Source organism: Cydia splendana, chromosome 12, assembly GCF_910591565.1.
Source record: "Cydia splendana chromosome 12, ilCydSple1.2, whole genome shotgun sequence".
Taxonomy (NCBI): Eukaryota; Metazoa; Arthropoda; class Insecta; order Lepidoptera; family Tortricidae; genus Cydia; species Cydia splendana.
Window position 1 is genome coordinate 4773960 of NC_085971.1, and position 11249 is coordinate 4785208.

Genomic DNA, 11249 nt, shown 5'->3' on the forward strand with positions numbered 1-11249 from the left:
AAGTGACGAATAAGCAATTTTATGGTGTTTACGTAAATCTTGGCTTACTCGGGTTTTTATGGCAATGACGTTGATAAGGTTTAGTGATTTGACCTATGCTGGTGTGTCTGGAGCTTGACATTGTTCTTGGCAAAAAGTCTGTCTTTATTTTATTAATTCCTAGTATTTCTAGATTTTGGGTAGCGATTTTTTTTATTTAAATTTTTGTATCTTAGGTACCTACCAAATTTTACTTTGTCATAATTTAATCTTAAAGATAAAGATAAAGATTTTTTATTTGCAAGAATGCTTAATTCTAAAATACAAGGTGATGTTTTGTTAAGTGGTAGGTATACAGTATTTAGTCTTATTCTCGATTAGTTTGGGTGAATGATTCTCATTAGATAAAAGGCATTGGTTAGTTTAATGTTTTAAGTATCTTAATGCAAAAAGAAGACCTTATACACAATAGCTTATAATATTAATTTAATTGTTATCAATGTTACCATCATTCAAACACCAAATCTTTGGTTTGGGTCGTAATAAATAATACATTATCAGTTATCACCATATTCTAGAGCACAGAACATAAAATCCAGATGTTTTATAGCCTATAAATAATTATTACGATAAACTAATGTTTGACACATAAAATAAGTCAAAAATGACAAATAACGAGCAATTAAAAGGACCTACCGCTGTCATGGTTTTATTCATAATTAAATTACTTGAATAGCTGTTAACATGGAAATTCAATTTATAAAGGTGTAAATGGTGGCTATAATTATAACATCTGTCACTGCATTCGTATGAGAATTAAATCAATAGAATGAAAATGATAAAAAATGAAAATGAAAACTGATTTATTTAGGTTTAGATATCAAAAATGCAGCTTATTACATAGTAGAAGAGTACTATTTTTTTAGGAGTACATATTCAATTGTTAGACAGCCTAGGTATAGTGTCCTGAGCCCTAAACTAGGTAAACCTGTCTTATAGGGATCAGCGAATAAACCACCGCTAGTTCTAGCAATAGAGTATGTCCTCAGAAATAATTACCTTTGCAATACCACTTAAAATTTCAATAAAATATGTGACATAGTTAATACAAGAGTGACTCTGTGATCTGTAGACCTTGCGAACCACCATGGCTCCCGACATTTTGAAATAAAACTGATTTGACATAAACATGTATGCAATTATCAAACTTCCTCACAGATTTTCAAGAGACGCGGCTGAAAAATACGACCTGTAGAGAACATAATTCAATACAAGCATTTTTTACCAAGCTGAAACAGAAACCTTCGCTACTCTCAGCCTATTAGTTATTATAGAATACATTTCAAGTAACATGTACAAAAATCTATGCAAATTTTATTTCCACATCAAATTAATAAACATCATAAAGCATCGTTTAATAATGTAGCAAATATTGCCACAGCCTCCCTGTCAGTACATATTCGTGTCTGGCCGCTTGTCGCTGCCTAGGCGACGCGAAATTTATCGTTCTTGCCTTCAACTCTGCGCCTGCTCATCCTCTTCATAATACAATCAAATATCCACTCTAGCACGTCGGAAATAAGGTCGGTTATAGACCGGTACGTCAGTAGATAAAGTGACAAGTCTTATTAAAATGATCGTGTATTTTTTGCGAGTAGTTCGAGGCTGATTTGTTTTATTTTAACGTAATATTGTACATGAAACTGATAGTAAATGGGATGATTTTTACACCTATATTAATAGCGTAACATGTTTCATTGTCACAACTAAACTACTGAACAAATTTTAACGAAATTTGGAATGTATTTTATTTTTGGAAGTGAAGAGAAGAGACATATCACAGACATGACACAGACCAATTTTGGCATGGCTACTGCTAGTTATTAATGAATGAACAATTATATTTTCGAATATCATATTACATATTACAAAGTACATCTTCTCCATATCCTAGATAAACTTTGTTGCATGTATAAAACGTCAATGACATCCTAAAAGGGCGCGAACTCACTCCCAACAGATGTCTCTACAGGTTCCACTGGCAACTAGGCACCGCTACCTGTTATCTAAGCATCAATCAATTGAAACCCTAATAGCGCTAAAATACTTCCACTAATTCACCGCCTAATCGATAGATGTCACCACACGTTGTGCGCCGAACCTCGTAAATTAGCGGAAAGTAACGAAGGCAATAAATGAATAATAATGAAAGGTGGCAAGGAGCAGCGGGCAGAGGTCGGGTAACTTTAGCGACGTCTTGCCTAATGTTGTTTATGCGAGGACTCAGGGTCCCTACGGGAAGGCGCTAAGTACAGATTTATTATGGTTTAGGTACGGAACCCTAAAATAAACAGTTTAAAAGAATCAAAAATTTAAATTATGGGTACTTAAATATAATTTTTGATTCTTGTTGTTTTGATTAACATCAAGTCTATGAAACCAACTTGCCTTTAAAGCGTGTCACACACTGATAACAAGCCTGTGAGCTTCGTGGCTAGGTAGGTATATACTCTATATGGTATTTCCTTAACAAGGCTTGGACATATGATGCAATTAGTATAACGCATGCGGCGCCCTTATCTGCATTAATTGCGGCCCATTCGACGCCATTAATACTTGCATTTACCTTAATCTACTGATCTTTCATAATAGATAATCTTGATATATATGATAGTGTCTTTATTACACGTCGCCAGCTAATGGACACTATTTTTTGGCACATCGAAACTGATATTTAAAATAAAAATAATTAATAAGGTTGACATTTTAGTAGATACAGTTATTTTATGACACAAAAAATATCTAGTCTCATCGCGCTTTGATGGTTATTTTACATTATTTGTCATGATTTTACAACTTAATCGTAATATAAAAAAATACATGAACTAATATTATCAGTCAGTAAGCCCCCTGAGTGCTGAAAATTACTATTAATGAATTTCTATTTTTTTTTATGACAATAAAATCATTTATTTACATTTACATATGTATTTGAAACTCAGACTAATTATATTCTTGGACACTTTTTGGTGTCCTTACTCGTTTTACAGTTTAGTATTTATCGTTAGTAACACTCCCAAAAACGCAAACGTTTACAATAATCGCAATAAAATTCAACTCACGCGCAGTTAAGATGGCATTGTTTCGGTTCAAACGCTTAATCTATGACGCCCGGTGCATCCCACTTGCTATTCAACGATGCGCGCGCAACTGTTTTGGCAATGCCTTTTACAACACAAAACTAAGAAGACACGATTCCATTTGAAAAACTATCTATATTCCACCTTAACAGTAGCAATTTAAAGTATAATCAATTAAATTCGTAAGACTCATGATGCTTTTCTTTTAAGTAAAAGTTTTCGCGGTGGTCAAATTTAGAACTATCATAGATTCTTTTTTAAGAGAATTAATAGTGTCTTTACAATGAACAACTTTTTATTAATAGTTATTTGTACAACAAGAGATCAAAGTTTGATATTTCTTCGAGTGCTTATTTTGAGTCCCGTGCAAGCGAAAGATTCTATAATTTAGAATCTTGAGCGTAGTAAGGGATTCAAAAGCGCACGAGATGTAAATAACTTTGATCTCGTGTAGTACACAAAATTTTTCACCCTAAGCAGTGAGAACATACCTAGAGGGACAGAGATAATAGAACCCAAGTATATCGAACTTGTATTAGACCCCGCATGTTGAAATGACATTTGACTATAAAGGTCACTTGAATGTCATTTTGTCTCACTCAGTGAGCAAAATCGCATTTTGCTCACTGAGTGAGACAAAATGACTCAGTGAGCAAAATCGCATTTTGCTCACTGTTTTTAAGAAGCAAAGTACCCTTGTTCGAGCTGCTGAGGTGAAAATATAAATACATATTTTAATATTTGATTGCAATACATTTCGTAAAAAAAAATATACCTTTATTTTTTGTAATTATCCTCGAAACCACACCTTTTTAACCGACTTCAATTTCATAGAAGGAGGAGGTTCTGTATTCGGTTGTGGCTATTTTTTTTTTTTTTTTTTTTCTATGTACGTTCACCGATTACTCCGACATCCGTAGTCCGATTTGAGTAATTCTTTTTTTGTTTGAAAGGAGCTACTTCCGAGTTGGTCCCATTTTAATTTGGTTCTGTTCTGATGATGGGATCCATGAGGAATTGAGGGAACTCCTCAATTTTTAAAGGCACATGCATGGTGTTTTGGGCGTTTTCTTAAGTAACTCGAGCACTTTCTCTCGAAAACCACTAATTTGATGAAGTAGACCTGATGATGATGATTATTTTGATGATAATGATGATGATTTCTTTAAATGTAAATATGTTCAGCGATTACTCTGGCACCTGTGATCCGATTTGAGTAATTCTTTTTTTGTTTGGAAGAAGTTACCTCCAAGGTGTTTCCGTATTATTTTTGGTTCTGGTCTGATGATGGAATCCACGAGGAATTGAGGGAACTCCTCAATTTTTAAAGGCACGTGTTAAGTGATTTCGGGGTTTTCTAAAGTAACTCGAGCATTTGCTTCCGAAAACCACCAATTTGATGTACTGCAACTGTAGCCTTACCACGAGTTTGACATTGACATATTCGCTAACGTCTTATGCATCTAAATGTAACTTTTTATGTATCTCGCTCACACTAAGGTTAGTACGAGCGAGATGCATAGGAAGTAAGTTACACACATGCTAGCGAATATATCAATGTCAAACTCGTGGTAAGCTGGTAAGGCTACTGATCGGGGGTTAGGGTTAGGAGTTAAGGGGTCAGAGATTAACGGGTCGGGGAATGGCGGTTGAAGGGTTGCTGGTTCAGGATCGAGGGGTTCCTGGATCAGGGGTTGATGTGCTGTGAGGTTGAGTGATCGGGGGGCTGAGGGATTGGGTCAGTGGCGGGGCGGGCGGATGGATTTAGTTGACAGGAATTATAATTTCCCAGACGGACTCGATACAATTCCTGGTTCAGGGTCGAGGGGTTCCTGGATCAGGGGTTGATGTGCTGTGAGGTTGAGTGATCGGGGCGTTGAGGGATTGGGCCAGTGGCGAGGCGGAGGATGGATTTAGTGTAGTAGTGACAGGAATTATAATTTCCCAGACGGACTCGAGAAAATTCCTGATTACATACATATTTATTAAAGTAATAGGTACACGAATTTAGTGTTAAACATGATCTTGTTTTTCATTCATGCGTCGCGCTCTTAACAATGCGTTAAAACTAAAAATGGAAAAATAAAAACTTTTTACAAAAAAAAGCAAACCGACTTCAAAAAGGATGAAATAAAATATTATCCTTTTTGAAGTCTATGCGTTACCAACTGATATGTTTGAAGTCGGTGCCAAGCCAAGTAGTAACAATACCAGTCAAAATAATCAGCTTTATAGCTATAAATCCCATTAGAACTGCACTAATAACTATTACAAATGTGTAAGTAATTTTGTCTGCCTCTTTGTCGCCTTTTCATGGCTAAACAACTGAACCGCTTTAGGTGAAATTTGGCAAGAAGGTAAATTTCTTAAATTGTTTTATATTTTGAAATGTAGTCCTCTGGATAAGGGACGGGAAATTACTCAGTCCCAATCTCACACTTGCGTGCTATAGACTGTTCGAGCATTAGTAAGAAATGCTCTTTAAAAAAACCGACGAAAAAAAAAATGCATTGGATTTCCACTAATGTGCCGACAAACATGGTACAGACTGCGCCAAGAAGGTTTGATCGTGTGTTCTGAGGTGTGTTCTTAGATACAATCGACGTCAAAGATATATTTACACTTTTGCACCTTACTCCTTTGTAATAAGGCGAAAAGTGTAAATTTACATATTTTTAACGTCGACTGTACCTACAGAAAGTACGTTCATTGTCGTCGTGTAAGGCAATCCAACGTAGGTATCCTTATCGAATCGCACCAAAATCATGGTATGCTTCAAAATTTGGCTTGGCACCGACTTCAAACATATCAGTTGGTAACGCATAGACTTCAAAAAGGATAATATTTTATTTCATCCTTTTTGAAGTCGGTTTGCTTTTTTTTGTAAAAAGTTTTTATTATTTGATAATATACATTTTTTTTTTCATACTAAAGTGAAATCATTATACATACTAGTCTATAGGATAGCCTATTTTAAATCCAGATTATTAATTCTCGAACTTTATCGGTACCTAACTGGACCTGGCCATCCAGAGGTCAAGTGACGATGGGAAAGTTTTGCTCGGTACATGCAAGTGTAAGGTAATTTATATTCAATTTATGATTATTTCAACAGGCTAGCCTATAAATGCTATACTGACCGAATCGGTGGGATCTTCTTAATAAAATGTTAGTACGAATGGAATGGAAATCATGTGATTTTAAAAAGTATAGAGCATTTAGACATTACTTTATCCTTGTGATCTTTTATTACACATTTTTTTTTATAGCCTATTTTGTGTCCCACTGCTGGGCAAAGGCCTCCCCTTTCTTCCGCCACTCATTATAATTTATTATTACACATTATAATGTAAATTATTAAATGTATACTTACATTGTACTTATCTAAACCTATTGCTAATTAGGCTAATAAGTCTTGGATACTTAGGGCCACTTGCACCATACACTTATCTGGGGTAAACCGGTTAAACCTGGAGTTACCATGGTTACCAGTACAATTTGACACTGGGTTAATGGTTTAACCGCTTAACCCCGGGTTAGTGCGATGGTGCAAGTGGGCCTTAAAGTCTAAATGCTCTAAGCTTGATTCGCTGTTATGCATATGATGAGTGAATCATATTTAATTCGTAACGATGGTATAAAATATTCGACTCAGAATGAATAAATTAGAAATGTGTCATATATGTAGCACCAAACGACTAACAGGCCCGTATAGGTATGTAGGTAATGTATGTAATATTACCTGTACAATCTAATCAATAGTAACAGATGAGACTACGCATCTGAACCATTCTCTAATACAAAAAGAGATATGGTTGGTATAGAAATATGCAAATAAATAAATTGTGGCAGACATTTTTGAACGCGAACTGTAGAGACATATCTCTACTTCTAGTTGCAAAAGTATTCAAAATTGGCAGATCAATCGTGCTTTTGGAGCCTCGTTCCATACGCTACATAGACGCTGCGTCTGCTGACTATACTTAAACCAAAAACGGCCCAATGTTGTTAATTCCAAACCGTTTCCGAACCAGTAGCCATGCCTTACATAACACAAGGTCGTCGAAACAAAGTGACCGCCGGAGCGTGGCCCATTTCCACGGGAAATGACGTCTTAGGATTTTCACTCTCGGGGCTACTCGACGGGCAGCCGGCCGTGTAAACGTGTCTTTAGGTCGCCAGGCTTCGGTGGACTTTTAATTTCTTTATCGTGCAGTTGTATTTTTTGTCTTTTTGAACCTAAGTTATAGAATAAGTAGAATTTTAAAGTGACAGTCTTTGTTCGAGGGCTGGATGGATAAAAAATTAAGACACTGTCACACAACACTGTTATACCACACTCGTACTTAATTCCAACGTCCTAGTAAGGTATTTGATCTCAAAATTATCTATTTTTATGACCAGGATATATATTTAGTTCTTGATGTATGACTTTTTCCTAAAAGAATCGCTAGAAATCGATTGAGCGCTAAGAAATTGGTTGATTATATTTTGACCCTGTGAGCTGGTATGCAGTTAGTTTCCAAAATCAATAAACGTAGCAATCCAGATAGCATCTCATCGTCATAAAGACAAGTTTAACATTGCTGTTAAAAGCCGTAAACCCGGCAATGCTCAACTGTAAAATAAATGCACGTAAACATAATCGTTATATTTACTCGTAGATTTAATAATAGTTAATAGGATCATATTTAAGATGTAATAGGTTTAAAGCATCGATAATTTCATAAATTGCAGGCTTTTCATCCAATAGTTACCGTCTTGCATAAGTACTAAACCTCCGTTAAGCGATGAGCAATGCAAATTTTATTTAATTTCTGCTTATATGTAAAGTACAGTAAAAAGACTCCAACAGATTTTACGATATCATATATACCACTTCACCCAAAGTATATGACCAAATTTTTGTCGTTTGTCTAACTCTGCGTTTCTTCTTTTCAGAGCTTCTTCGGGCGATCGTACAACAACCTCGGCTCCATCACGGAATGCAAAAATAACGGCGAGTGCGTCATCAACAAGAAGAACAGGACGGCGTGCAAGGCCTGCCGGCTCCGCAAGTGCCTCCTCGTCGGCATGTCCAAATCCGGCTCCAGATACGGCAGGAGGTCCAACTGGTTCAAGATCCATTGCCTCCTTCAAGAGCAGCAACAAGCGGCGCAATCCAGATCGCCCCCCAGAGTGCCACATTCACCCCACCATTTAGCCCCGCCTTTCCCTCCTCACCTATTTCCCGGACTAGCCAGACCGAGGACAAAAGAAGAATTGGCTCTACTAGGCCTGGATGAATACAAGCCGCCCTGCTCCGGCAGTCCCGATTCTCATCGCAGTGGCTCTTCTCCTAAATTAGACGACAAAAATAGAATCACGCAGAGACAAGAAAGACCACTCACGCCTCCCCGGGACACATTCATCCCCATGCCGTTAGCCAACATGTCCTTGCCCCACTTTCCCCACTCGCCGTTCCTTACCCCGCCACCTTTCAGTCCGTTCGCGGCTAACCATCCCCTGCTGTTCCCTCCAGGTTTCCACCCGTTGTACTCAAGGCATCTGCTTGACCACGCAGCTTTGAGGCAAGCTGCGGAAAACAACAATGATGTCAGAATTGACGACCACAACGCTGATTCATCTAAGCGTTTCTTCTTGGATGAAATCTTGAAACAACAGCGGTCAGTGCAGCCGCCTCCCCAAGAAGAAGTGATTCCTGAAGCAGAGTTTGTGCCTACGCCTCCGGCTGAGCGGAGAACAAGCGAATCTCCTTTACAGGAAAACCCAATGGACTTATCCGTGAAATCTGATGGGCGGTCGAGCTCAGCGAGGCGAAGATCGGACGATAGCGAAGTGATAGCTCACGATCACGATGACAACCACTCCGGCAGCGGCGCAGGCTCAGCCAGCGAGGATGAGGATGTCACATTCCCCGAAATCAACAGGATTAAACTCCACCCTCTGGACCTTACCACCAAAGTCTGATTCGAAGGGTTCACCCTTTAGTGCCGTCGTAACCTTTAATAGCGTCAGTGAATAATTAAAGGCCAGTAAATCGGATTGTGATTTTAAAGATAAGTAGGACCAGACTTACGGCAGTTGTTTTGTGAAATTGTTATCGCTTGAAAGAGTCTATCCAAATACGTAATTTAAGTAGTAAGTAATTAAAATGTTATTGGTACTCGAACGGTTTGTACAAAACGAATGTAAATAATAAATTATTTTGTAAACTAAGCTTAGAATACTAGTTGGTTTTAATAATGTAAATGGAGGCAGCTCCATTATTTTTGTAAAAAGGAAATTCTTACGTATGTTTTTGGATAATTCGAATATAATTTATTCAATTGTAGTAGAATTTGGAGTGTTTTTTGTGAGTTTGAAGACTTCGGGTGCATTGTGAGCTATCCTATCCGTACTTTTAAGTTTTTTTTAATCAATTTTAAATATTATTTGTACAACTATACATTCCAAATGCTGTGCTAAAAATTCTATAGGAACTCTTAACCCTTAGACCTTAGTCTGAGGCAGTATTGATTTGTAAACATTAACGCGACCCAATGTCGCGTGCGGTGGTCTAAATGACGTATTCGTTAAAAGGGTTAAAACAATACAAATTTATTTATGCCAGTGGCCAATCGATGTAATCGAATTGTAGACTTCAAATTAGTACGTAATTATATTAGTTAATAATTTCGTCACCGGCCAAAATAACTTTGTAATGTTTTAGAACAATACATTCCTGTATTTGCTCAATATTACGTGCGAAGCTTCGATAATGTACTCAAATGTAGTGAAATTAGTCACAAGACACATACTCATATATAATACTGTTGTGAGACAATAGGCTTGTTTGTTTGTTTGTAAATATAATTGTAGTTAGCGTGTTTTAATAATGAGATGTAGCGGAGCGTACAAAATAAAATATTGATGCACTCGAGATTTTGTATTTTTTCATACCATTCATGTAATTAAGCCAATTAAATAGAATAACTGTGATGATCATCACATTTTAAAATCTATACACAAAGAAGTATACCAAAAATGGTAAAAAATTCCCGGCCAAAAAAAGTAACCTATAAAATTACTTCAGGAGGCTATCGATGTAAAACTGCGTCCTAAGCCGATTCTCTTGAAATCATTTATGACTATTGCATTCTAATAAAATAAAATTAAAGAGAAGTATATGGCCTTTGCTATTTGCTAGTAGTTTTTGTTACGGATTCAATTACCGGTAGAATCTACCAATGAGTACTTGAGTATTTCTCAAAAGTTTGTAGCCTACATAATTAAAAGCAAATTTTAAAAAATCTAATAATTTCCTATTTTCTTACCAATATTTACAATATTTTGGAAGAGACTTATTTACAAATTAAAAGTACTCAACATAAATTTAAAGTATGTTTATTAAAAATTACGGAAAAAATTAACTTAACAGTTGTAGTGGGTTCTTTCTTGATTGCAAATTTTTGACAAAGAAAAAAGTTGATTATACCACAGAGCTGGTAAAATAGAGATAATAGGAGTAAGTACGAGTAGGTTGTAATTATGGTGTACTGCGCTGCTAATAAATACAAGAAGTCATAGAACATGCGCCTAAAGGGGCCCACTGATTAACAGTCCGCCGGACGGTATCGGCCTGTCAGTTGTTCGGAACTGTCAAAATTTTGTTTTAACTGACAGGCCGATACCGTCCGGCGGACTGTTAATCAGTGGGTCCCTTAAGGCCTAAGGTACGGCTATGTCACCAGAATCGCGATGTCCCGACCTGTTAAAAAACAATATGAAACCACATGGTCAGTGCGAGCACATATCGAATAGGAAGAGAGTTAGATACTTAACTGTTCATACACTGGCACTTGTTACCTTTTCGAATAGTTGTCAAGGGAACATTGGCTACTTCAATATGAAGCATATGAGTATCGATTTCTAGCATAATCAAACAAACATAGAAACCATTGAAAAACTTAAAGATTTGGTCAGGACTAGAATCCGCATTTACAGAGGGCTTCACGCCCTTATGAGACATATTTACCTATTTTAATATGAACTTTTTCAATGTTTACCGTTTGGCTACAAATTTAGTTACTATAATTGCACCTCAGACACGTATCACAAAAACTTTAATCTATTTTACGACCTGCACTT

At 36.7% G+C, this 11249-nt stretch overlaps 1 protein-coding gene across 1 annotated transcript in view; it reads left to right on the forward strand.

The window, feature by feature from the left end:
* LOC134795311 (knirps-related protein-like) overlaps positions 1–10041 on the forward strand; it is a 90861-nt gene extending 80820 nt beyond the window's left edge. Inside the window, exon 3 of the mRNA XM_063767129.1 lies at positions 8061–10041. Within this exon, the coding sequence (XP_063623199.1) occupies positions 8061–9089 (1029 nt within the window). The 3' untranslated portion in view covers positions 9090–10041. The remainder of the gene's footprint in view (positions 1–8060) is intronic.
* Positions 10042–11249: the final 1208 nt, after the last annotated feature.